Raw genomic sequence first — 27,965 nt, forward strand, 5'->3', positions numbered from 1 at the left:
ACTTTCAAATACACTTTGATTTTGACGCCTTTGGCATTCTTGTCAACAACCTTTTAGCAACTTAATTTATGATACTACTTTGCTGTATTTAATTTTTTTGTTTGTTTTAATTTTCACACATCACTTATATCTGTCAAAAGTATCAGACAGGCTGCTGAAAGCTTATAATCTTTGACAAATCATTTTAACCAGTGACTGCCACTCTATATTTGTTAAGTAATCGATAATTTAGGCATTAAGTTCAGCACATGAGAGGAGCAGCGTCTGAATCAGCTGCTGCCCCAGTGTAGCATTCAATGCAGCATCGGACTACCATGAGGGAGGTCATGGGTTCAAACCCCGGCCGGACCAACACTCAGGGTCTTTAAATAACTGAGGAGAAAGTGCTGCCTTTCTAGTGACATCTGCAAATGGTTAGACTTTCTAGCCTTCTCGGATAAGGACGATAAACCGTAGGCCCCGTCTCACAACACTTTAATGTTCATGACCCTGTGGGACTTTAAAGAACCCAGACACTAATCGCAAAGAGTAGGGCATGGAGTTCCTGGTGTGCTGGTCTCTTCTTTGTGCTGCATTTGAATATATATATGTCTTTGAATAGAAAATGCGGTATATTATATTAAAATGCATTACCATTAAATTAACAATGTTTGCCTAGCAAAACTGATTCAGACGCCGCTCTTTTGCTGCTCTTAATTTATCAATCAGGTTCAGCACATGAATGGAGCAGCATCTGGAACAGGCCTAAACCACCAGTATTATAACAGGGGCTCTCCCAAAGTCCTCACTGACTGTTGGAACTACTGATCTACCAAGAATGCCTAGACATTAATATTATTAAGAGAGAGAATATTAATACTCACGACATGAATACGTCTGGGAAAAGGTTTCTTCGTTTTTACGATGATCAACCCAAAAGTATGTCAATAGGCTGTCTCCAAGGCAACAAGGGTACTTTCCCTCTATACGGAAAACGTTCTCAAAACCACATACCTGTATCAGTAACATCTATAACCGCGACGCTATTTTTGTTGTTTTTCTTAAAAATGATACCACGTTCCTCGAATCACCGATCGGTCAGTTTGTATGTAGTTTAGTAAATCCTTTGGTTTTCCTATAATCCATCCAGCTCCACTTCGCTCTGGGGATCTCTAGGGATACGTTCGAAAGGTAGCTGAAGGTAGCTACTGTCGCAGAGCCGGCCAGCGTTTCGCGGCCCTCTAACGCCTTTTTCTGTAACCTCCAGAAAGCAGTTAAAAGTTGAAGATGTCATGACCTCCAGAGAAGTACATTTCGTCCTCAGCAAGACACCATCTTGAATACAGAAAAGGCACTGGTGCGAGTAACCTCGTCCTGAAGACGACTTTCTCCCTTTGCTGCAAATACTGGAATGGAAAAGAATAGAATGGTGGAATGAAACCAACAAAAGCAGAAGAAGAACATGACACTTGACACTTAATAATTATTTCTAAAAGAAAAAGTTCCCAGGGGAAATTAGCAATCCTCTCTATTCCACCAAAACCAACTGATCAGCTACAGGTCAAGTTGGATTACCCCTGACTATCCATATTGCTAATCATTGGTGTAAGCCGTTTTATTTGTAGAAAGTCAAGTGCAAGTATCGCATTACTCAGGCTGAACGGTAGCCTCATGGGTAGACATCTCTGAGCTGCTTGAGACACCACTGGCTTTAAGACCGAAAATACATCTACCCCGATTATTGACAAATTTTGGTCTGCTCATGAAAATATTGGTTCTGCGGGTGGGTTTTTATCCAAAGTTGCCAACATGAAAACAACAGGTTGCGCAGTTCTGTTTTTCCTTTTCTCTTCTTTTTTCTCCTTTCTTCTCTCCTCCGCGTTTTTCCGAACCTTCTCGTGCAACAAAAGGAGCTCAAGTTTTCACCGACCGCATTTTCAAAAAAAGTCAGGTTCACATGTATTTCAACAAAAATGATCCGGAGTCCAATTTCTCCGTCAAATGAAATCAAATTGCACTCGCAGGGAACTAGTCATGTGTCTGTTCTGGCCGTCTTTACCCGGCATGCGTTGTGTAACAAACGCTTTAAAAAATAGAAAATCTTCGTAACACGCCTTCATTTTGTGTGTTCTCTTCGAAGGTAAGGCTTGGGCGATATACTCTTAGTTTTACCTTAGGATTCAAATAAATCGCTTGATCAAATGACTCGACAATCCTCACTTGACAAGACCATTTTGAAAGACTTTATTTACGAAATGAAAAGGTAGAAACGACGGGAAAAAACCACAACGCTGCTACACTCTAGATGTAATTTCACTTGATATAAGGACGGCTTAAACAAACTTCGTTTTGTTGAAATGTAATTTTCCCAGAGCTTATGTTGAAATATGTTGACGTGAACATTAATACAGTTGTTTCGTCTAAGCGAAGTAAGCTCCTTACTCCTGCTCCTTATGCTCTGTTTCTTCAATCAAAAAGCTGCTGACCAAAAAGAACGCTATCGCGCACTAGCAAACAGACTTGGCGCGCGCATTCATAATCATGCTACGTCATAAAGGTAAATTTACTCGGAGTTTTCGGAAAACGTTGGAAAAAGCTACTCAGTGATTTAAAGCATAACTATCAAAAAAGAGAGAAGTGAAAAGCTAAGAAAATGGCCTCTGGCCGTCCATCAGGTTAGTAAACACACCTAACGTAGTCATATGTTAAAGGCATCGCAATTTACGCTTTGATTTGGCGAGTTTCCTCCATCGCAGACTTCTCGGAAGCGAATTTGGATCCTGACGGAGAAAAAGGACTTCGCTATGCACATTTCGTTGCAATGTTCGCCAACCTACAATTGCCAAACATAACATTATCCGAAGCCTTTGATCCTAGGGCGTTAATTGAGAATTTCAAAAAAAAAAACAATTAGGGACGCGATTTGTTCAGGAGTTATTTTGTGTTAAATACAGAGAAACTATACCGCTGCAAAATTTGTTTTTGACACCAGTTCGATACATCACATAACTTTGATATGTTTTTAAATAAAGACCGTTCTAGAACTTTAAACAATATATTCTACGGAGCGGTACACATTAATGGAAAGGTGCAAACACTTTTTAGTTCTATTTAATTGTTTATTTTCTTACGTCTGCTATGGTTACACTAGAGGTTAAAAAATCCGTTTATTACGTCATTCCAAGAATTCTTAGAACTTTAGAAGAGTCGCGCGCATCGAATTCCAAATGCCATTTGGAATGACGTCCTAACGGAGATTTACTCGGAGTTTTCGGAAAATGTTATCCAATAGGATTGATATCAAAATAAGTATCAGTGTCATTTATACAAGTGTCAATAATGTTTTAAAAAACAAAGACATTTCGGGTATATAGCCCTTCTTCGGTGTGTAGAAAACCGTTGAAATACGCAACCAGACACACGCACGCATGTGGCTAGTAGCGCGCGCATGCATTGAAAGTTACAATTCAAATAAAGTTAAAATTGATGTTAAGTCCATCCGGCTGAACAGTTCCCACTTTGAAAATCAATAATCATTTCACGCTGCTTGCGCTGGAGGTTTGTCTCAATGTATAACTGCATACCCGCACCAGCATATTTGAAATACTGTGACCCGTGGAGTTGAAATGTTGGGCCGCAGGGAACCCAAAATATCGATAAAACAAACGCAGTGAATAAAATCACTTATCTCTTACCCAGATGTTTGTGTTCAGAGGAAACATCTGATCAAATCGATCATGTTCTCCAATCTGACTGGTTAATGAAAATGGCCGAATGCAATTCGCGTCTTGTCGCGTCAGCCATTTTCTCGCCACTTTCCGGCAAATCTTTGCTTTGCACGCGCGGAGATGCAACCTTACAAAAAAGCTATCTTGGCACTTCAGTCCTTCTGTGAAAGGGGGTACTGTATCGATTCAACTTTAATGTTTCATTAAACTATAACAGGTTCTTATAAACGTAGCATTTTTTACAGCTTTGTTTAAAATTGTTGCGAACTTTTTGCTTGATAATCTGTCGCGTGCAACTAAGTTGTACGCGTGTTATAGCGCAAGAACGCTGTGTACCATTGTAAACAAAAAGTTAGCGGTGCTTTCTTGTAACCCCCGAATTTTTAAGTTAAAGAAATAAATATCAGGTCATTTCATTGGTTATTTCGAAAACTTTGAGTAAATCTTCCTTAGTCGGTGATATAGGAAAGTTTACTCGGAGTTTTCGAACTCAATAAGGTTTTAAAAGCGCCAGATCTTTCTTAAGTGAAACAAAAATCAATCAATAAAAAGCCACAAAATAACTTCTAAATGCTTTTCATTTTTATAGACTCGCTTACTTTTCCAATTCCCGTTGACAATTCAGCTTGTCATCGACACTGAGTTGATCCTCTCTCCTCCGCAGAGGCTCCGCTGAGAAAAGGGAGTGCAGGCGTAAAATTCCGTGGAAGGCGACGGCGGGAGCCTCTGCCAGAAACCACGCCCAATATGGCTGCGATCCGGGGGAGTCATTTTGTAACTAGGGTGGTGTGCGTACTTATGTCATGAAAATGGCGGGTGTTTGTGAAATTGTCATGTTGCGCGATGTGGGAGATATACTCACGAAAACTTACCGACATGCTTAGAAATCGGGGAAAGTTTGTTTATCTCATGATGACTGTTTAGAAAACGCTTTTATTTTGCTGTGATGCCTTGAATCATCACTACAAGAATGAAATTCAAGTTACACGAGCGGCGATCGTGTGGAGATAAAAGAGTGCATGCAAAGAAATGATTTATTGAGGAAACGTCTGCCAGCTGAGACCAAACAAAAACTGTCGATTCGGTCTTAAAAGAGACTAGAGCAAGTAAGCTTAATGTTTTAATTAAAGCGTATTTTTTTTTCTATACTCCGAAACGACCAAACTTGATATTTTTATCTTGTAAACAAGTTTAATCAGAAGAAGTTATAATAATCTTTCGGTGATTTAATTAGCATTTAGTTCTCACGGGAAGCTTGTTATGTACTGTGATGAAACAACTGTCTTTAAAATAAGGTTATAAAAGGCCAAAAGGCCTTTCGAGCCCAGAAAAAGCAATTATTTGTTCGTGACTATTGTTGACTTTCACGAAGCGAAATGTACTAAGTCCACTCTCCACGGGTTTCAAGGGGGGCTTCGAATACAAACGATTTTGCTTTTTTCTAGAAATTGTGAAATCTCACCTTAAAATTAACGACCGCAAACTGTAGAGACAAAGTAAATGCTGACTTCCGCCAAGAATGAAACTGTCAAATTTAGAGATGACCGAGAAATCTATCAATGTACAAGAAAACGACAAGGATGTACAAGAAAACGACATGCTTCTGGCAGAGGTTCGCCGCCAAGTCAACCCTATCAGCTTTTGCGCCTGCACTCACTTCGTTCAGCGGATACAAATAACGCCCCATCGAACCTCTGCGGAAGAGAGAGGAGTTGATCTGTGAGTTCTTGATTCCTTGTTTCCGAGAATGTTTTTCAAATGTGTCTCATAACAACTGATGGCAGCTTGTCGCGCAAATAAGTACGACGTTTTACTTAACCTTGATAGGTTGTCAACCTCCTGTTGTCAACATTTTAGTTTTCAAAATCAATAAAACTCCATTTGTAGTAACAAAAATTGTGCACCAAATTTGGGGAGGTGGGGGAGGGTTAAGAAAAGCATGCCACTATTGGCATTTTGGGGAAATTCCAGAAAAGATGTAATGTCTGGCCGACCGATATTTATTGACTTAAATCGCTTTCGTTTGCTAAGTATCGGAAAGAAAATTGGAAGAGTCCTTTATTATGTGACTCTTGAACCAATAAAATCTGCATTTATTTTAGATCGAAGAAATACTTTTTTCGAGATGGTGAAAAAGTTGAATCATCAGGAACATGAAAATAAGGTAACTACATTATGATATATTACATAGAAAAAAATAAGAAATGCAGGCAAAAATTCTTCTTAACTTCCATCGAAATTTCCGTTCATAACAAAGAAGAAATTAAATTGTTACCAGCGACTGAAATGAAGTAACACACTGTGATATATTATATGGAAAAATGAGAGATGCGGAAAAAGTTCTTCACTACGAAGAAAATTTCTTCAAAACGAAAAAGAAATGTACGTACTTCATTTTCTTTCTCATGTCGATTTTTAAATTGTCATTAGCAACAAAATGAAATAAGTACATTTTGATATTAAAGAGAGATCTAACAAGTAAGAGCAATGCCTGTGATGCTGAGGGAATTTCTATATGAAATGTTTGAAGGTGAATTGAATTTCGTAAGAAAAAAAAAGACTGAACTGCTCAAAGAGAGACGGACATTTCATGACAAAATTTGAGAGAAATCTGCTGGGATTCTAACGATACTGGAATGATAAATACGAAATATACTTAATCAGAAGAGGCATGTGCAGAATTCTTTGTAAAATTTAGGAGAAAACTGAGTTGCAAGTGGAGATTTCCGTATTTTCATGGGATTTCATAAGAACTAATTTGAAATTGATAATTATTGCAAAGCGAGAGCTTACTTTGTTATTCACGAAATCGCCGATAGCCTTGTTATTCATTCGTTCATTGATTCGTTTCCTCATTTTTCTTCCTTTTTCCTTTTTGTTTTAGAAGTTAAAAGAGAAACTTAAGTCAAAGGAAGAGTACTTGAAAATGGTGACCAGAGAAACAGAGTAAGGGATTGTTGTTTAATCATCCATTTTAATTAAAATACAATACGATGTTCATATATCCGTAGGACAGACCACATAGAGCCAACAGCAAACCGCTTCTTTTCCTTCGCTGAGCATTTGTAGTGTTAAAATCTCTTAGAAGAGGCGAAAGGATCGTTGAGAGCCACATCAGGTTAAGCTAAAGGTTGCTAAATTAGAACAGTGTAGCAGGTGCCAATTGAAACTCGCCTCATTGCCCCCTCCAACCGTTTACATTGCATGCAAACTACTAAGAGCAGGCGATGACACAATGACAATTCTCAGCTTTCCTATACGCTAATTTATACCTACTGAATGATCGAGCCGATTTGGACAAATATGAGAAAGGAATTGGAAATTAGCGAGTGGACGAAAATCGGCCGATTTATCAAAATCTCTGGCAATGCTCGAATGCAAGTAGTACAAAGGCTCTTCTTCAAAGGCTCGGATCTTTCTCTAGTCAAGCGCTCTAAGTAAATATAATTATCTTCCTATGGAGTATTTGCTTAGTCTAAGGGCAGATTAGGAAGTAACCGCCATTCATTATCCTTATTTCTTCTGAATTCGTTGCAGCATGAAATATAAGCAGTTGACTGAAGCCAAGAAAAAAATTAAGGCCGCAAAAGAGAAGGCTCAGGTTTGTCATTTAGTGAAATGAGAATCTTGTTTTTTCTCTCAAAAAATAAACAAACGATGGGGGCTGGTTGAATGGTGTGAACTGGGTAAAATGGGGAAAATGATCGAATTAGGAGATGGAAAATGGGCGAAAAAACAAACTGGAAAGAGAAAACGATGAGAACAATAAAAACAAGGGGCAACTAACAGACAAGGGTGGGAACAGGGGGAAGAGGAAGAACAGAGGGATAAAGAAAGGAACAAGGGAAGGGGAGACGATGATCTATGGGGAAACCGAAAGAAGTGAGAATAAGAGACAAAACCATAAAACTGGGGGATAGGTGCCGGAACAGGGATAAAAGAGGGAACAGGGGGCTAAAACATTTAAATGAAGAGCAAGGGGAACAGTGGGTTATTGTGTACACAGGGGAAAAGATGCGTAAACTGGGGCCCATTAAATAGGAGGAATACGAGTTTCCAGGGGGTATGCGAGGGAAAACAGGGACAGGGAATCAGGGATACGAATAAGGGATAGGGGTATTAGGGGGAGGGGGTTGTCATGTGGGAAGGAGGATGAAGTTATGGGAGATAAGGGGTGAGAAACAAAGAAGGGAATCAGAAGATTAGGAATCGCATGAAAACAAGAAATGGGGATTACGGTTGAGAGAGACAGTAAGAAAAGGGTTGAGCGAATAAAAAGTATAAAAGGACTCAGGAGATTAGGAATGAGAACAGAGCCAAAGTTGGCATAGAGGTGGTGGGGAGGAGGGGAGGGGTTTAAGGAAAAACACTGTATATGTTGGTTGATGAAAGATGGAACAAGGAACTGTTCAATTTTAGGTGTTTCAGTGCAAGTGTTGGGAATGAACTTAAGACATTACTCCTTCAGGTCACTTGTATATAACTGTATCTTCCATCTGTCAACAGGTTGATTTAAAAATGATTAAAGAAAGAAACACCGACTTCCACGGGTGAGTGCTCACTGCAACAATACAACAAAACTTAAAATAATGCCTGCTGATAACTTAGAAAGAGATAACAGGACGGGACCAGTTATGGTGTGTTATTTTTCTTTACAAAACATAAAAGTGTTATTGTATTACTTTGTGTTTCTTTCTAGGACACTCCAGGAGCTGAAAGTTGAAGACAACAATGTTGATCAAGAAGAGGTAATTCCCCTAAATTTTAACAACACATTTATAGGCTCTCTTCTGCCTTTCCAACAATCAAACTCTCGATTAATTTAATACGATACAAAAGTACTCCTCTCTTTATCACCACCATCACCATTACAGACAAAGTCAACGATATAATCGTCGTCATCATCATTATCATCCTGATTATCCTGAAATCATTCCATTGCCATCTTAATCATCGTCATTGTCACCCGCCATCACCACGTGACCAAACCGAATCATCATCATCATTATCATTACTAGTGGAAGTGTTTTTTCCAAAGTTATACCATAAAGTTAACGCTAAAAGAGAACGACGTTTCGACCGTCCGATGGTCATTTTCAAGTTCAAGATGAGAGGTAAAATATGTGATTATATACAATTGTGAAAAACTAATGAGATACTAACTTAAAAAATCTTTTAAAGTCAGTATCTCATTAGTTTTTTCACAATTGTATATAAACACATATTTTACTTCTCATCTTGAACTTGAAAATGACCGTCGGACGGTCGAAACGTCGTTCTCTTTTAGCGTTAACTTTTATAGTTAAATCAATTTTGAAAAACTTGATTCGTATACCATAAAGGTTTTGAAATTGTCCAAACTTACCACCACATCACTAATAAGTCCTACTTTATTGCAGAACGACAATGAATTATTAAGCATATGTCTTTCAGTTGCATTGTCTTTCTCCAATAAAGAAGGAGTTCGAGAGACACAACGGGAGGAGACCAGTCATGGTTGGTTATTTTTCAATGAAAAATGCAAAATTGCTATTGCATGGCGTTGTACTTCTTTCTAGGAAAGTTCATGGGCTGATCAGTTGATCACAAAGTCATCGCTATCATCATCATCTTCACCATTAATATCATCATCATCATCATCATCATCATCATCATATTATATAGGCCTTATCACGGTTTTCGAGGCCATTTTGACCGGTAGGCAAATAGGCTTGAAATAACAGTGTTTGTATGGAAATCCGATGTCAAATAATTTTCATAAAACATCGCTTCTGAAAAATTCATGAATCGGAAACTTTTGGCGCTAGAAAGAGGATTTTAAGAACAAAATTGGAGGGATGTAGCTGTGACAGAAAGCGTCTAGCAGTGTTTTGAACTTTCCATACATTTGTCTGTAAAGCGAACCAGCCGTGAGCTGCTACTAAAAATAGTTCGCGGGAAAAAATGCTTTCTGTCACAGCTACATCCTTCCAATCTTGTTCTTAACATCCTTTTTCTAATGCCAAAAGTTTCCAATTCATAAATTTTTCAGAAGTGATGTTTTATGAAAATTATTTGACATCGGATTTCCATACAAACACTGTTATTTCAAGCCTGTTTGCCTACCCGTCAAAATGGCGTCGAAAACCGTGATAAGGCCTATTATTATTATTATTATTATTATTATTATTATTGATATTATTATTATTATTACTATTATTATTATTATTATTATTATTACTATTATTATTATTATTATTATAATTATTATTATTATTATTATTATTATTATTATTATAATTATACTTACTATTATGCGCAGGAAAACTATCTGTATGCAGAGTATCAGAAAGCAACATAGGGTGCGTAGTGTAACCTGTAAGCCAATCGAAACTTAAAATAGCACGAGAATAAAACAATAAAATATATATACATATATGAAAGTCATAGTCTATTATTATTATTATTATTATTATTATTATTATTATTATTATTATTATTATTATTATTAATATTATCATTGTTATTATTATTATTATTATTATTATTATTATTTTTATTTTGTTACTGACACCAATCAGTGACAGAACTTATTGCATCACTAATAACCCCGTTCTTTGTTGCAGAAAAAGAATGAAGTCAAAAGGTATGTACGTTTTTTATTGTTATTTTTGTTAGCTGTAGATGTTTAAAATCACAAATTGAAAATATTGTGTGGGTTAGATTGTATTAAAAAGTGCAGCAACTCTGAAAAATAACTTTTAATTAAACTCAACTCCATGTTATTTACTTTACTATTAGCTATACATGGCATTATTACTCAAAACTACAGGATATCTCGTTTGTGTTACATGTTTACTCTGCGTACCTTTTTGGATGATTGCAGCAAAACCAGAACAGATTTTCCAAACCTCGCGAAATGTTTATTTTATTGGCCAGTTTAATACTAAAAAAGCACCTTCTTAAAGTATGCACTTCTGTTTATCCGCAGGGATATTGAGAATTTGGTCCGAAAAATAGAAGAAAAGAAGCAAGAGGTGCCTGATGATGTCATTTACGCTAAACTGTATTGTTATAATTTCTTAGTTTAAGCTTCATATTCAACTTTTCTTGAAACAAATTTAGTTCATGAAGTTCTTCCGAAAATAAACCAAATGTTTGTTGATCAGATTAGTTATAATGTTGATCCAAAATATTAAACATTAGAAATGTGTTCCCATACACCCCATATCTCGAAGTGCTGGCCAATCAGAAGACTTATAGCATTTGCACAGAGTATATAAACGTATTGCAAAAAATATGATCCAAAACTTATATACAAAGAGACGTCTTTTTGAAGAGTTTTAGGATAGTCATTTTAAAATAATTCTAGAGCAGATTGGTACACTGTTTATTTATCGTATTTTGGTTGTTGTAGTTATTTTAATATAGAGGGAAAAGCGAAAGGCCTCTTTAGATGAAGTAAACGAAAGTTTTCAGGTATGTTTCTTTATATCACCCGGTCGCTTTCGCTTTCCTCTGCTTCAAAGTAAAGTTGTTCCTTGTGTTTGTCTTTGCCAGAAAAGGCGTCTTCTCTTGCAGATTAATTTCAAAGTTATCGGTTCTCCCTCTAAATAGACTCTTCACTACATTACTAAAATCGTTCATCCAGTACTTCCCACCCTCAAAGCTTTTCTTCCTTTTTTCTTATTTTCTATTTTACTTGATCAACAGACCGTCCTGGAAACGAGGCAGCAGATGGAGAGGTAAATATATTGAAAAGCAAGTCATATTCTCTAGTTAATTTTATATCTCGTTTTGCACTACTTATAGGTGAATCCAAAACTTGACGTGCTATAGTATGGCTTGTTAATAAATTCAAATGGAAAAGACGAAATGGTGACCTTTTTAGGAGCATGGGGAATGACCTCAGGTTGAAATCTTGAAAACGGATCCATGTGGATAGTATGAATACTGTTAGAAGCTTGTATCACTTGCAGGAATCGCTTTATCGATTCTCTTTTTTCTTTCTCTCGTTTTATATCTGTTTATTAAGATTGCCTGAGTAATAGTTTATCGACAGCCATTACCTACAACGTTATGTTAATACTTTTCTTCCTCTTTTCCGTATAGTGAACTGAAACAAATGAAAAGTGACGGAAAGAGCTGCAAAGTGCAGGTGGGTTTATACAAACTCGAACTAAAATAGTTTCCTTGTACTAAGAAGTCACGTGGCCCACATCCCCTAATTCGCCGAGGTAGGTTTAAATGCAAGAGGGCTGTTAATAAATGATCGCCTTTTGTTGTAGAATGTGGAGCTTTGATTCTTGATCTTACCTAAAACTTACATTTAAGTGCAATATTCAACTGTAAAGAAGGAAATGGTTTTATTCAAGTTATCCACTAGCTCACTACCATGCGTATCTATTGATATATTGTTTAATTGGTTCGTTGATTGTTTCATTGATTGATTGGTTGATTGATTGATTAATTGATTGATTGATTGATTGATTGATTGATTGATTGATTGATTGATTGATTGATTGATTGATTGATTGATTGATTGATTGATTGGCTGGTTTGATCTCATTTCATTTCCTCTTGCTTAGGTCAGCAAAGTGCAAGAGGCACTTGATCATCACGAAGAGCTGAAAAAGTGAGTAGATATTTTTATTTAAAATACATGCTTCTTACTTGACCACAAGTGGACGACAGAAACTTGGCTGCACAAGCGGATGTATTACAATGATGAGATTACCGTATTAAATTAAAGTATCGGAAAAGAAACAAATAAAACTGACTAAAACAAGACGACAATAATGATGCTGGATACAAATGTATTGTGATAGAAAACAGAAAAAAATTCTAGAACGTTACTAGCCTTACTGTATATGAAATTCACTGGAATCGTCGTTTCTTTCTTGTGATTATTCAGAGGGCCACTAATGCGAAATTCGTTTATTTTTTAACGGACTCAAGGAATTACTAAGGCTCGTGGTCGGCCCACGATGGTCGTTTTGTGAGTTGGCTGAATCCAAAAGATTTATACAACAATAACTTAGTAACTGTTTGGGTCAAACAAAAGTGTCCGCTTTTTAGGGCTGACAGAAAGGGTTTTAATGCTCCTTGGCTGCCAATGATTCTAAAGTTTATGACTAATAAGCTTGATTTGTTTTCTGTTTAGGAAACAACTGGATGTGAACAGCGAGCTTCAGAAAGAGAACGAACAGTTTGTAAGTTCCCAATTAACAAATATGAACTTTAATTTTAGTTGTTTTACCGATTCGGTCATGGACCATACAAGACACCACAATCATTCCAAAAGTTAGGACTGAGATGTCGCGTAGAAAGAAAATTATAAAAGATCCGCGATTTTGAGAACACAAAGTGCGACGATTTAAACAAAATACAAATGTTGGGGTAGAAGAATGGTTTGCAAATAGAATAGTGGATAGTAAGTGTTCTCGTTAAAGTTCTTTGGAGAAGAGAAGTTTCGCCTTCATTGTTTTAAGTGCTTTCTTGTTAATTTGTTTTAGACTGCGGCCTTGGATGAAGAGAACAGGAGAGTGGAGGTACTTTGCTATAGCTGCGCTAGCTGTTGAATAAACCGCTACGTAAATGCATAAAAAAATGAGACAACTTCTAGACCTCAAACTATAGATACACCATCCAGTATTTCTGCGATAACTATATCTTTTGAATTCGGTAGTTTAAAAGAAGAACAAAAAACAAACAAACAAGCAAAGGCGTAATCAAAAACAACAACAAATGAAAAGGAATTATTCCCAAAATAATGCGGTAAGAAGTCAAAAAGTCATTTGTGTTGTCATATATGCTTTACCACGCACCACGAATGGTTCTCAACTTATTAGAAGTGAAGTGAAAACCAATCGGGAACTCAATTGCAGGCACAGTTTTCTCGTGCTTTAGGCCAGTTTCTTGTAGTTGTTTCGAGTTCTGATTGGCTCATTAGGTTGCAAACGTTTGTTATGATTGGCTGGAAGAATTAAATTGGTTTGTATTTAACGAAACTGAACAGAAGACCACCTTATGTTCTCAAAATTGATATAATTCGGTAAAAATAAAAATAAAAAACTTCTTTAGATTCAGTTTCGGAGCGTGTACCTTCTTTTCATATCATTTTCTTGATACTAAAACCAGGAACTACCATAAAATTCGAACCACTTGCAATTTTGTTCTGTTACCTACAACTGTCAAAGAGAAGCCCACATGAATTGCTTGTATTGTGGCTTAACAACTATTCTAAACTGTGTTATTTTTTCTACATCTTGTAGGAATTAAAGGTAAAAATGGAAAGGTAAATGGAAGATTGGCGAAATTTTAAAATCCTCTTTCTTTCTTTTCGTGAAAATGTAAGGTTTGCTTAAATACTTGTGTTTGTCTTTACAGTGAGATGGCAGAAATGCTTAACAAGATGGAAAACATCGATAAGGTATTGAAACTATGAAAGCTTTGGTTTATGTCATGTCACCAGAAGTTGGGAACAAAGCGGCATTTTCTTGTTTAAGGTTCATTCGTGGATAGGTCCAGCCTAGTTTCCAAGCCTTAACGCTGTCAATACAGGAAGCGAGCTGTGTTGTAAGCGTGAACGGTGACGTCAACTTTAATAGCATTTTTGATAACGCGTCAGCGAAGACTGGAATCCAGGCTCAGATAGGACATAGTTTTGGCTGGATTGAGCTTAACAAAATGGATGGGTACGGGATTCTAGGAATGTGATGTCAGGGAAAATGGATTAAATAAGTACCATTGTAGGTGGATTTCTGTAAAATATTTGACAAGTTTGTTACGAATGAGATTAAAACAGCGAAGTACAAAATAGTGACCAAGCGCGTCGTGTCAAAGCGAGATCCGGCTTTAACTGGCGCGGGACGGCACAAAGTAATGGGTGGTTTGAAATTTCTTTTGCCTGATATAAACCCCTCGCTGAAAAAGCACATACGCTGCCTTGCCACAACAGCAGTACAGACAAATTATCGCCATGCTTCTTAGGTATTCCCTTGCTATTCAATCTAAAATCACCAGCCCGTCTGTGATCGACGAACCGCTCTCGTCAAGAAGGATGGTGAAGACTTGTGAATCCTAGGGGAATGCCATGATGAGTGAAAAGTGTTCTTATCGTAAATAACTTGTTTGCCTGTATTTATTTTCGCAGTCACTTTCTCTGGAAATAGATGAACTTAACAGGTGAAAACAGTCTTTTCATGCTTCCAACCCATTAACTTGATTTTATTTCAGTAACAACTTAGCAGTTATTTTGAACATCCTTGCACAAAATGAAAAGGAATTACTATCGGCAGCATATATTTGATTTGTTTATACCAATTTTTTTTACTTTATTTCAATTTAGGCAGGGCCCAAGAAAGGTCGAGGACTTCTCAGTTTGGCGACAACAGGTGAGAAAGAACGAAAGAAACTGTTACTTCAACAAACCTCGTTGCTGTTTGTAATTTCAGATTTTGATTCAGTGAGTACTTGGGAAAGCATGGCAAAAGGCATTTATCCTGAAGTTATTTCTCACCAAATAAATACCCGAAACAAACACAAAATGCGAGGACATTTTGTAAGTCCTTATTTGATAGCTTAGCGAGACAGGCCCAAAGCCGTATTAACGTACCCTGATTTTAAAAGGTCCCTTGCGATTACCTTGCACTTGGCATTATGAAACGCGGCTTAATTCAGAATCAGTAATCCTAGCTTTTCAAGGTAATTAGTCTAACTTGCCCTTTTCTTTTTCAGGCTGTGAATGAACTTGTAAAGAAAGATAGGTAAGTTCCACAAAGTAGAGAATCGAGTTAGCTAAACTATTATATCAATGACACGATGACCATATTTTAAAGGTTAGAGTGGCTATAGTAAAGTGAGAGAGCTGGCGTAACTAAGCAAAACTTGTTTCGCTTTGTGAAGTTCCAGCAGCTCACTGGAAGGAATGATAAGGGCCAGTCATACTTGATTAAATTTCAGTTTATGATTAGTTTGGGCTGGATTACACTGTAATTCTTAATGCATTATGAATATAACAATTAAAGAAGTAAGGATATGATTACCAAACGCAAGAGACTGAAACTCTTTGAACTCTTTGAGAACTGAGAGATTTTTAATATTAGTTCAAAATACTTCCGTGGACAATCTGTGAGTCGGATCGTTTCTCCCGTTTTCTCTCTAACAGTGAACTGACAGAACTTAAGAAAGTGCTTGAACCACTGCAGGAAGTGAGTATTGAGAATACAATCATGCATCAGAAATGTTTAACTAAATCACGCGAAGAGTTAAGAAACTAAAATCATGAGTACGATACAAAAGTCTGCACTGTGCAATCTTTGTATCTAACGACAGAATCAAAATATTTTATGACTATACCACCCCCCCCCCCCCCCCCACCAAAATAAAGATTCTGGACTAAGTGCTGCCTCATTCTATATTATTACCACGAGTAATGTTTGGATAACAATACCAATTAAGACTTCTGAAGAAAGCTGACAAGATTAACACCAGTCTTCTGCAACAGCTTGGTTCGACACCCTCCTCCCACAGTGAGTCTAAACTGCCCCTACACTATCCCAACCTTCAGGTAGAGGCCAAACGGTAACAAAGCTAATTGCCTGAGGAACTTGTAATATTAAATTTTGCTTGCTCATGTGCGGTATTTTAAACACAGATGTCTGTAAACGGAGTAAATTGAAGTTAGAGTAATAAGATATATGAATTAATGACATGTTATCTCCTCACCAGTTTCCAGGAAGAAAGAGATGCAGGAAATCAAGAGGGGTTATTAGACTGCTATGCAGTCTGTTCTGCTGTACATGTCGCCATTAAAAGATTCCTCTTGTTTTATATCAGAGTGTAAATAATCTTGCTGTTTTGTAAATTGAATACCGTGTATTTTTTTTCTACATCAAACTGACGTGAACAATTTGTATTCTTGTTTTAACGAACTAAAGTAAAACGTACACTCGTTTTCGTATGCGTTCAGATAAATGATTAAAAATTCGTTTTGACAGTTTGAGCTGGGTTTCGATATTTAACCTTTCGCAAATATTAGACGGTCTTATTCGGAACTGAACCTGTAGTGCTTTTCAGAAATGAGACAGGTTGTCGACGTTTCAGGAGGAATGTGTGGAAAGGCGAGGGTAAGGGAGGAGGGGAGGAGGGGAGGAGGGGAGGAGGAGTGGATGGAAAGGGGGGGGGGGGATTGGACAGTGGGAGGAGAGGGAGGGTTCGCGGTCTATCCAGTCCAGGAAGAAGAGCCTAGTGCCCAGACCATGACGCGCATAAAGTAACGTTTAGATCGTTGACTTGCGTGATTTCCATGTAGAATCAAGAAAAACAAAGTGAAAGAAATCACTTCTTGCGTGCAGAGCTGAGGCGAGTCTTAATTGCCCTGTATACCAGCGTTTAGCTCTCTATACAAGCAGGATAATGTCCGGCTCGCTTGCGCCTATGACGTTTGTGTGCTTCGTATCATAACATCAAACAATGCCTTTGGGTTCCCGTACAACTTTACTTCGCATTAAGGCAAAGTCAAAGTTTCTATCAGCTGCTATATGTAACTGTTAAATGTTACTCAGTCCCTGTTCGAAACCCCAGTCTTGAAACTCGATTTACCACAGTTGAGTAAAATATCTGCAAAACCAGTATGGTAACCAAATGATTTCCTTCATATGCCAAAGCATAATGACGGTTACCAACTGGTGTGTCCGTTGAAGGAAACTCTGATTATTTTGCATCTAAATGAGACCAACGGCTATTAGTGTTTTTTGAGTCCTTACGGAGGTAAAGAATAAGATAATATAATTGAATTGCTCAGTATGAAAAACTTGGCACGAATGCTTTTAAAACAAACTTGACGTCAAATAAAACTTATGCAGTTGCACAGTAATAAAAATGGAGGGATATAACAGACATTTGTATGGAAAAGTCAGCTTGAAGTGTAAAATTACATTTTTGTTGAGGCGTGAATATATACGATTTCGAGGCTCAACTGGCAGCTGCTTCAATAGCTGGCGTAGACAGGGCGGTTTTATTTCGATGTATACTTAATTTCATATATACCCTATCTATACATTATCACAATCATATATACTCTATCTATACATTAACACAATCATATGAACAGCTCCCTTCCACCTCTATTATAGTAATTAAATGTCAAAGTATGCCCTTTGTGCTATGGCATTTGAAAAGCAGACTGTGATGTTCAATTATTATGAACGTTTTTCTCTAAGATATTAAATCGTGATTCCCCTACGAAAGTCGTACCCAGGACCACCCTAAACTTGCGAGATACTCTGACCAGCGTTTGTAATAAGGATAACCTTTCATAGCGCCAAAAATCTATTGTTCAAAAGGCGCCAGCACTTTGCGTGAGCAAACCCTAAAATCTTTGTTAATTAAAAAATCTCCGAAAATTTGAGATTACTCTTTTAAAAGAGATTTAACAGTTCACAGACTTTGCTTTTATAACGCGAAAGACGTTGTGTCGACATCAGTAAAACTGGAAGTAAATTATGTTTTAAGACATTTGTCGGTTTATCTCCCGTTGAACTGGTAATTAAAACGATGACGTCAAAAACACCACGCTCAGATTCAAAGGCGGTCAATAAACTTGATCTTAACTGGTCTGTCAGGGACAGTGATCAGCTTTTGGCGTAACTCCAGTGGCTCGTGGTGATACTCTAAGCGGAACCGCTGAAGTAACTAAAACAGAAAGAAGGAGGAATACAGGCGATAGTACAGTCGACTCTCGAAAACTCGAACCTTCAAGGGAAATTGAAAAAGGTTACAGTTATCGGGAGTTCGAATTATTGACGGTAATGTTATATAGAAAATGACCTGAAGGGAAAGGAAAATTGCTTCGAGTTAGCGCGAGGTTCAAGTTAGCGAGGGTTGAAGTTATCGGGAGTCGACTGTAGTTCTTAAAAATAGCTTGTTTAGTAAATGGTTTGAACACAGAGGTATCAATGATCTGTTTTGTGTGTGTTATCAACGTGACAGAAGGTCTTAATAACACTGCTGTTTAATGGTAAACGGTTTGAACCCAGGAATATCGTTAATATGTCTTTTGTGTTTACTCCTGCGAGAGTAGTACTTTTGAGAGTTCAATGACGCGAAAGTAGAACATTCCATTCTTACAAATTGAATAGACCCTTTTCCAAAATGGCGGCAACAGGTTTGAATGAGTTAAAAATGAACTGAATGAAAACCAGATACCAGCACTGGAAAGAACACCTTTACTTTAGTGACCTTGCAAAGTTTCAGCATATTAGGTGTTATATCAGCTTAGGAAATGTAAGATGAAATTAGACAAATTTACAGACGTTTGTATGACTGGGGGTATACGTCATATCCCCAGTCATACAAACATCTGTAAATTTTTCACTTTTCAACTTGCATTTTCTCAGCTGATTTTACATCTGATATGCTGAAACTTTGCAGGGTTACTAATAAAAGTAAAGGTGCTCTTTCTAGTGCTCGTATACGTTTTTAATTTTAACTTACTTGAATTTTCGGCTGCTATTTTGGAGAAGGGTCTGTTGGGACATACACATTCAATATGCGACTTATGAATTGGAACTTGAAGGCTACTAAGGAAGCAAATGAAAGCGAGACCTGACAAAGGTTGTATTCTATATTTGAACTGCAGGTGAAAGATTAAAAAAAATAGCAGTTATAATAGCAACTTAAGCAGTTGCGAGAAGCTACTGATTCAAACCCATGACCTATGCGATGCCGTTGCAGGGCTCTACCAAATGAGCTATCAAGCCAATTGGGAGCTGGTCATATTGTGAGTTAATAATATGCCCGTGAAGGATAAATAAATAAATAAATAAATAAATAAATAAATAAATAAATAAATAACTAAATAAATAAATAAATAAATAAATTTATTACACCTATTTTGAAATCACTGGTGATCCTTGCAATCTGATTGGCTCTCAACAGTGCGATTTATTCCCAAATTGCACCACTGTTTGCTCTAAATCGCATCCTTTCTTTAGCCCATCAAAATGGAAATGAAATAACAAAAATATAATTTTAATATTGACAATGATACTCTGTGATTTCAAAATAGGTGTAATAAAGTGGTAATTGAACTTTGTATCGTGCAGTTTTGGTCTGAAATCATACTTGAGATTTCAAATCAAACTCGCGCTGAGCGCTCGTTCGATTTTGAAATCACGCGTATGATTTCAGACCAAATTGCACTCCACTCAGTTTAATTACCATTATAAATAAAAGTGAAAAGCATTAAATCATATATCTGAACTACCAGCCGTGAAAGGTTAGATAAAAGAAAGATCTTTGTAGTTATTTACGCAACTTAAGCAGTTGCTAAGAGAAAGTCTGCTAAAAACGGCTTGAACGGGATTTGAACCCATGCCGGTAAAGCGCTCTACCAACTGAGCTATCAAGCCAACTGGGAGCTGGGGCCCGTTTCTCGAAAGTCCCGGTAATTTACCGGGCCCGATAAGTATATTTTGAAATGTTTTTTCGCCGATTACACAGTGATTACAGACATGGTACTTGGCCAATGTTTTCACAGAATTATAACATTTTAAAATTTAGTATTCAAAGCTAACAAAAATTGACTTCTGTTAAGAAACATTTTTCACCAAAGACACTTATCGGGCCCGGTAAGTTACCCGGTAAGTTACCTGGTCATTGTGTAAGTTCGAATTGCACCCACAGAAGTGAAGAGATGGAAGTAAAAAGTAGGGGTTAGACGATTTTATAGATAAAAGACAATCTCATTTATATACGCAACTAAAGCAATTGCAAAAACAAAGCTTCAATAAAAGAAAAAAGAAACAAAGAAAATAAGAATATTCAGTAATTCGGAATTTACGATAAGTTTACGTAGACCACTCACCTTGCAAACAAAAAGGTGCATCTCCAACTCAGCTACGCGACGACCTGAAGAAAATAGAGAAAGGAAACATTAAATAAAAGCCAGGTTTTTTAATGGAGTAATGTCAAGTAATTGAACAACTGAAATGTTTCATTTGAGTGTCGTAAATCCAACAATTACTCTGGCCAATCACGAGAGACATTAACGGCGCAATGAACCAATTAGAACTCGAAGCAAATACATGTAACCGGCGCCAAGCGCGGGAAAATACGCGTGCGAAGTACTCACGATTGGTTTTGGCTTTGTTTCTCATTGGTTAAAAAAAGTGGGGCGAGTTTTATTAACCAATCACAGAGCGAAGTAAAGAAAACCAAAGCAAACACGAATTATTTTCGACGTCCAATTGAAAACCGCTAAAAAAATGCAGCAATGTAAAGTAATTGCAGAAAAACATACTTTGATTTTCTTACCTAAACACATACGAGTACCGAATCCAAACGGCAAATGAGAAAAAGCGTGGGTTTCGTCTTTGTTTTCTCTCAGCCATCTTTCTGGTTTAAACTTCAACGGATCTTTGAAGTATTTTTCCGAACGGCCCGTGCAATACGTATCCATTAGTACACAGGTCTGCAAAAATAATATTAAACAATAGATTATGGTTTCAGTAATCAGACATGTCATCCGTCCGCTACTGTGCAAGGTGGTTATTAGTTTGTAACGAACATTTGTGACCATTCAAATGAAAGCTACTGAGCAGTACTTTTCTGTGGTGCTGTTTATTATACTGTACAAGGTGATTCTAGCTTCTGAGTCTGTGGATGAAATCCTAAAGTGTGACCATTCAAATGAAAGCTACTGAGCAGTACTTTCCTGCGATGCTGTTTATTATGTGTAAAAGCTGGTTCTAACTTCTGAGTCTGTGGATGAAATTCCAAAGCGTGAGCTGTTGAAGGTGACGAGCAGTACTTTCCTGTATTTGTGTTTATTGTGCTACACACAGGAAAACGTCTGAACCTGTGGATGAAATCGTAAAGTGAGAAAATTTGCCTGAAAGACGGGAAAAATCCGCGACTCATGAACTCAATGCTTTCGAAAAGATCCAAGCCATATTCTTGATTCCAGAGTTTATGACCCTGCTAAACATACTTATAATTTAAGGCGCAGTCATGCTTTTAAGTTGCTGTCGCGGCTTTCAGGAACTAAAAGACATAAAAGCAGCTTTTCGACGAGGGTAATAATGTTGTGACATAAAGTTTTTAGGTTTGTCGTAAAGTTTTGCTCCAGATATGATAAAGGTATGTAATTTAAAAACTCGCGCTAAGAGCCTAAGTGGCCCACACGGCTGAAGATAAACCCGATTTCTGTAGCATGAAGCAACTAAAATTAGTATTGCTACTCCCTCCTGGATGAGATGCCAGTCCATCGCAGGGTTACCCCAGCAGTAAGTTGCCGGCACCCATTCATATACCTGCGTGAAGAGAGGCAATGTGCAACAAAGTTTCTTGTCTAAGAAAACAACAGAGATATGCAGAGACCCCCCGATCTTCCGATTGTCCGATCAAAGCTCTGACGCGCTAAATGACCACCGTGCCTCTGCAATTTACAATGAAAAACGCCTGGGAACAAGGTTGGTTATTATATTCTTGCGCCATCATTGCGCCACCACGTGACATTTTTATCTACCAATGAGATTGCAAGTTGAAACTGAAAACGAGGTTCTTGGAAACAGGACTTTCCATTTGACACGGTCCGAAAGTTTCCGGAATTTCCAAACAAAAATTGGGAAGCCTTCTGTTGTAGTGCGCCTTCGTGTTCCAATGATAACTAGAGGATTTAAATGAAAACTTTTTAGTATCAAGACTTACTTCTGCTGGTACATGGTACCCAGATAACACAACATCTTCGTCTAATATCCGCGCAGTAGCCACAGTAACTGGAGTCAACCTGTATTGGCAATGTGCAGTACATTCACAATCGATAGAGGTATAAAAAAGAGATTTAACATGTGAACAAGGAATAAAAGAAAGAGTAATTAAGAAGGCAGCAATGAAGCAAGGAAGGAAGGAAGAAATGAAGGGGGAGAGAGGGAGGAAGGAGGGAGGGAGGAAGGTAGGAAGATAGAGGGCAGGAAAGAAGGAAGAAAGAAACGAGAGAGGGAGAGAGAGGGAAGGAAAAGGAAGAAAAGCAGAAAGGAAGGAGAGTAGGCAGGTGGAAAGCAAGGATGGATGGAAGGAGGAAAGAAAGAAAGAAAGAAAGAAAGAAAGAAAGAAAGAAAGAAAGAAAGAAAGAAAGAAAGAAAGAAAGAAAGAAAGAAAGAAAGAAAGAAAGGAAGCAAGAAAGGAAGAAAGAAAGGAAGGAAGGAAGGAAGGAAGGAAGGAAGGAAGGAAGGAAGGAAGGAAGGAAGGAAGGAAGGAAGGAAGGAAGGAAGGAAGGAAGGAAGGAAGGGGGGAGTGAGGGAGGGGAGGGAGGAAGGGAGGAAGGGAGATAGGAAGGGAGAGAGGGAGAAAGAGAGAGGAAAGGAAAGAAGAACCGAGGGAGGGAGAGAGAGGGAAGGAAAGAAAGAAAGAAAGAAAGAAAGAAAGAAAGAAAGAAAGAAAGAAAGAAAGAAAGAAAGAAAGAAAGAAAGAAAGAAAGAAAGAAAGAAAGAAAGAAAGAAAGAAAGGGAAGGGAAGGGGAGAGGAAGGGACGATTAGGAAGGAAAGGAAGGGGGGTGGGGGAGGAAGGAAGGAAGGGAGGAAAGGAAGTACAATAGGCTATCATAATAGCTTCACCTCAAGGACTCCTTCAAGCAAGCTTTAAGATAGGGAATTTTTGCGAGATGTTGAGTTGTGATATCGCCGTCTTTCCCCACTACACTTTTAACCTCCTGATAGACCTTTTCTTGGATGCGAGGATATCTTGCCAAGTTATATAGCAACCAAAGAACAGTTTTAGATGTCTGCAGAGATAAAAGAAGGGAATTTAGAATTCAACTGAAAAATACTGAAAATTACGTTGAATCTATCTTGCATTTAACTTTTGATTCTGTAGGTGGAAGCCAAAAAGTGCGTGTAGTTTTATATTATTGCGAACCCTGAGATCGCTTCCAACACAATTATGATATTATCTGATTCTCCGAGGATAGTTCTCGAAAGACAATGACTGTTGCAAAATTCCTGCTATATATTTTCTTTCGTATAACATTGGCATTTCCTAGAAACCCTCAGCGAAGTTTTGGCAATTTTGCTATTTTCTTTATTCCGTACATTACTGGCCACCACATCCATCCAAATGAAATTATTTGTTTCCCAAGGAGCCTGTCATGAAGGAATAAATAGATTTGTAGTTAAAGAACTGAAAGAATAGTCACTGAACTTACAGTATCAACACCACCAGCCATCAGGTCAATTGCATGGCCGTTGGCCTCTTCTGGGGTCAGGTCTTCCTTGGCGAGTAAATAAGTCAATACTGGAACCACTAAAATTAAGATGACGTTGAAATTAAGTTAACAGGGCAAAGTCCAAAAGTTTACCACATGAGAGCAATTAGTTTTTAACAGGACTATATTTATCCAAAGTGAAAAGGATCACCATCTCTTTCATCATCATATTCACTATCTTGAACATTATCACCATCGCCATCATAATCATCAACATCCTCCTCCTCCTCCTCCTCTTCATCATCATCATCATCATCATCATCATCATCATCATCATCATCATCATCATCATCATCATCATCATCATCACCATCATCATCAACATCATCATCATCATCATCATCATTACCACCATCATCCTTGTCATCATCATCAACACCACCATTATCCTCATCCTCATCACTTTTATCATCATCATCATCATCATCATCTTCATCCTACCATAGTCGATGATACTATCATCATTGTTATCGTCATCATCATCTTCACCATTATTCTCAATGTGATAGTCATATCCTCATCATCATCATCATCATGATCCATGCCACACATGATTTCATAGTTATCATCATCATTATTATCGTCACTAACAGCATTTATATAACTGTCATCAACATTAATGTCACCAAAACTGAAATAACCACCAGCACCAATTAATATCCCTACATTATACTGGCCCATTACAATGGCAACTAAAATAATTTTATTTAACAGTCCCTTGAGTATTACCGGAAGATTCAGTTCCCTTTTCTGCTATTTCTTTAAGTTCGATCATTTTCTTGTCAACAAAACCCTGTCCAATGTCCAACATGGCATCAGCAGATTTCATGTACTTCTTGAATGTTGGTGTATCGATGCCGTATTGCCGAGCAATTCTGCTGGGTATGCTGAATACCAGTTTGTGAGTGAATGTGAGGACGTTTTGAACTGCTTCAATGAATTTCAGGGCTTCCTGGGGTGCTGGGTCTTCAAACAGCCCCAGACGAGAATCAAATGCTAGAGTTCCAATACCTGACAATGAAATGGTTATATGCCATGAAAATCATTTAGGTGAGAATCACACTAGAAAAACATCTTTTGCAGAAAGTCATGGTGAGAGAAAAGTTTAGGAAAGGCAGAATAGGTTGGTAGTAGGTAATAGGTAATATACACATTTTAATATAGAAAAAAAAAAGAAGCTTAAATAGGGTTAAATGTAATTTAACTTAGTTAACGACTTGGAGCAAGTTTGCTCCCTGGTGGCATGACGTAGTGTGGCATAAGCGTTTATTGGTGTACATTTTGATGTGCCCTGGCGCGTTAGCATTAGTGCGCTTGTTGTTGTTGCATTACTCTTTGGGCCTCAGGTCCAGGAACACAGGCAGTCGCATGGCCAGCGGTATTCTCATGCAGTTTAGGCATGCAGCTTTAATTTGCATGTGTTCAGAACCTAAAGTAATTAGCAATTAGTGTCTTTATCAAAGCTTATGTCCTTCTGTAAAATATTAGCTGGCATAAAGTAACAAAACATAAGTGACAAAACTTGAGGCCTGCTCTTCAATTAACATGGTCCTTAATTGGGTTGACAAGCATCCAATTAAAAGAAACAAACAAGCAAACAATTGAAATTATCTTTTCATAAGAAAAAAACAACAACAACAATCAAGATTTACTTTCTGTGGACCATCTACTCAGTTCCCCTTCCAAGTCAGGAATGTGATCATCTGAGGCCTCCATCAGTTTAACAAACCTTGCAATAGCATCCTTAGTTACAGCATTGAAGTTATCAATGTTTTCCTCCACTATTTTTGGACGCATGATTTTAGGAGTGATACTTTGTCGAATTCTCCGCCATTCTTCTCCTTCCCTGATAGAGCATCATGAAAAGAGCAAATTAAAAAGAGCTTTTAAATTATCATTATTTTTCGAATTGTTAATATAATGAATGTTCAGTATACATTTTACTCTTCCTGGTTTGTGTGACTTGCGATCATTTTAGCACAGTGTACCCAGGGTCATGAGTTATAGACTGCATGCCTGGGGGGGTGGGGTTACTCCCTATAATGGCCTATACGGGGAGGCTCTGCCTGAAAGGGGTGCCTTTTTCATGCTTCAGGTATATGAAAGGGTAGGGATTTCATGAGTCGAAGAATATGAAAGGGTAGGTAAATCTGTCATTTAGGTATTTAAAAGGGCCTTTCATTATTTTTTAATGGAAAGTATACATAAGGGGTACCTTTTCTGCCAAAAATGGTATATGAAAGAAAAAGGGGTCGGACCTCGGGGAGGAGCCTCCCCGTATTAACTTTAGGGACTGCATGCTTAACAGTGAAATGTGCAGTTCCAGAAAAAAATCCATACCAACCCCAAGGAAGCTCATCCAAAGTTCCTAGGGGGAGGGGATCTTAAAAGCCAAAATCTTAGAAGCAAAGTACAAAGCTAAACTGGAATTTTCTGGGGGGATGAGGGGGTGCAAAAGGAAAAACCTTCCGTCCATAAGGGTGAGTATGGATATTTTTTGGAACTGCACAATATAAAGATTTTTTAACTTAATTCTCATGAATTTTGGTAAATAATTTCAAAATTCAGTGCTGCGGGGTGAGGGCTGGGGATAAAGTGACTACCAAAGAGTGAAAAAACAGATGTCAAGTTCAATCAGTTGGTGACCTTGTAATATTACCAACATGAGAATGCCGGCAACATATTTTCAGGATAAATTAAGGGCTGACATTATTTGCCTAAATGGAACTTGTTGGTGGCTGGTGCACAGAGCCGCTGGTGTTTGCAGTGCTATTTGACTTCTGTCCATGAAAAATAGTCAGATAAAACATTAATTCTTGCATGAGTCCATCTTCGCCCCTTGCCTGCTTCTATATTTTGATTACCATATTACAATGGCTGCTACAAATGTGCGGTTCAAAAGCCTGTAATTGCATGCTTTGCAAAATCTCACAATGTACACTGTTTAAAAGTACAACAAATTAGGTAATCATGCAAAGGCTCTTGTGAGCCAACTCGTGAATGAATAATGCAGAAGTAAATAGTGGCAAGGTATAAAACATTGTTCGCATGGTGTTTGGTTGGCCCAGGACTCGAAATATAAGCCATAAAGGCTTAATAAAGGGCCTCACGGGCATTTTATTCCGCATCCTACGCCACTTAGAATAGATTTTTAGTCATTCCCCTCAGTGAGCTCCTTAAATAGTTCTGTATTTTTTTAAGAAAGTTTTAATTTTGAAATTGTTTGGGTTCTTTGGAGTGGTTGGCTTTTAAAGGCAAAGAAAAAAAAAAGGAAAAAACAAGAGGTGTGGCACGTCACACAATGCTCTTTCCCGTTGCGTGACGAACAAAATAACAGCAGTATACCAGTCACGCGCCTCATGTAAACAGGCCACACATTCATGTAATAGCTTAATTTGAAATTTTACTCACGAAACAATTACACCAGGGAAGCGATTCCTTCGTTTTCGTTGCTCGACCCAGAAGTCTATCGTGGGCCTCCGTGGATACTTCCCCTCTGCACGAAATACCTTTTCGAAATCATCGGGATCTATAACGTGAACCATCCTTCACGATGGAATCCCCATTGCGAATGACTCCCTGTAAATTGGTCTCATCCAGCCGTACATCATAGTGGTAATTTTGTACGCTTTGGTGAAGCCTGCGGTCATCTTATAAGCTTGATAAAATCCCAGTATGGATTCCAAGTTGAATTTCATCTTCGGTTGAGGTATCTCCTCGTATGGTCGCACATCTTGGTCGACTTCAGGTTTTGTCGAATCCGGATCCTGGGTTTGCAACGGCGCTGCTTCTGTCTTTTGCGATCTCCAAAAACCGGCGAAAACTTTGCATGTTTGATTTATTGGGATAAAATTTCTGCGAAGAGCAACATTCAAGGAATACATTTTGATTTTGCAAGGCTTGCAAATTGTATCTCCTTCCTGCGGGACATCACCGTGAAAAACGCGAGGAGATTGGAAACGAGTCAAACTTGTCAGAGTCCAACTTTTATTTTTCTCTTTTTTCCCTCCTT

The 27,965-nt window shown here is 37.9% G+C and overlaps 3 protein-coding genes across 3 annotated transcripts in view; 1 reads left to right on the top strand and 2 right to left on the bottom strand.

The window, feature by feature from the left end:
• The window catches only part of LOC146466343 (uncharacterized), a 165,959-nt gene that overhangs the window by 74,001 nt on the left and 63,993 nt on the right, over positions 1-27,965 (bottom strand). The gene's annotated exons all lie outside the window — the stretch shown is intronic.
• LOC146466347 (uncharacterized) lies at positions 2,564-11,136 on the top strand. The gene is made up of 8 exons (XM_085127465.1): positions 2,564-2,654; positions 5,810-5,871; positions 6,592-6,653; positions 7,245-7,308; positions 8,214-8,257; positions 8,407-8,455; positions 10,313-10,332; positions 10,678-11,136. Exons 1-8 carry the CDS (start codon positions 2,633-2,635, stop codon positions 10,775-10,777), a joined length of 423 nt encoding a protein of 140 aa, XP_084983591.1. The 5' UTR covers positions 2,564-2,632; the 3' UTR covers positions 10,778-11,136.
• On the bottom strand, positions 17,091-27,888 carry LOC146466348 (1,25-dihydroxyvitamin D(3) 24-hydroxylase, mitochondrial-like). Its single transcript, XM_085127442.1, has 9 exons — positions 27,365-27,888; positions 25,606-25,799; positions 24,683-24,964; positions 23,894-23,991; positions 23,307-23,473; positions 22,401-22,479; positions 21,006-21,162; positions 20,557-20,600; positions 17,091-18,383 (listed from the first exon to the last, which is right to left on the bottom strand). The coding sequence occupies exons 1-9, from the start codon at positions 27,496-27,498 to the stop codon at positions 18,273-18,275; spliced, it is 1,266 nt and encodes a 421-aa protein (XP_084983568.1). The 5' UTR covers positions 27,499-27,888; the 3' UTR covers positions 17,091-18,272.

This window comes from Pavona decussata, unplaced genomic scaffold (assembly GCF_977016875.1).
Source record: "Pavona decussata unplaced genomic scaffold, jaPavDecu1.1 SCAFFOLD_145, whole genome shotgun sequence".
NCBI lineage: Eukaryota > Metazoa > Cnidaria > Anthozoa > Scleractinia > Agariciidae > Pavona > Pavona decussata.

Excerpts from the sequence above, each read along its gene's own strand:
- LOC146466347 (XM_085127465.1), top strand. The coding sequence starts at position 2,633 with ATGGCCTCTGGCCGTCCATCAG. Across the intron at positions 8,258-8,406 it reads AGAAACACCGACTTCCACGG|GACACTCCAGGAGCTGAAAG; the intron begins GTGAGTGCTCAC and ends GTTTCTTTCTAG. Across the intron at positions 8,456-10,312 it reads ACAATGTTGATCAAGAAGAG|AAAAAGAATGAAGTCAAAAG; the intron begins GTAATTCCCCTA and ends TCTTTGTTGCAG.
- LOC146466348 (XM_085127442.1), bottom strand. The coding sequence starts at position 27,498 with ATGGTTCACGTTATAGATCCCGATGATTTCGAAAAGGTATTTCGTGCA. Across the intron at positions 23,992-24,682 it reads AAAGGGAACTGAATCTTCCG|TGGTTCCAGTATTGACTTAT; the intron begins GTAATACTCAAG and ends TCTTAATTTTAG. Across the intron at positions 22,480-23,306 it reads TGCTTGAAGGAGTCCTTGAG|GTTGACTCCAGTTACTGTGG; the intron begins GTGAAGCTATTA and ends TTGCCAATACAG.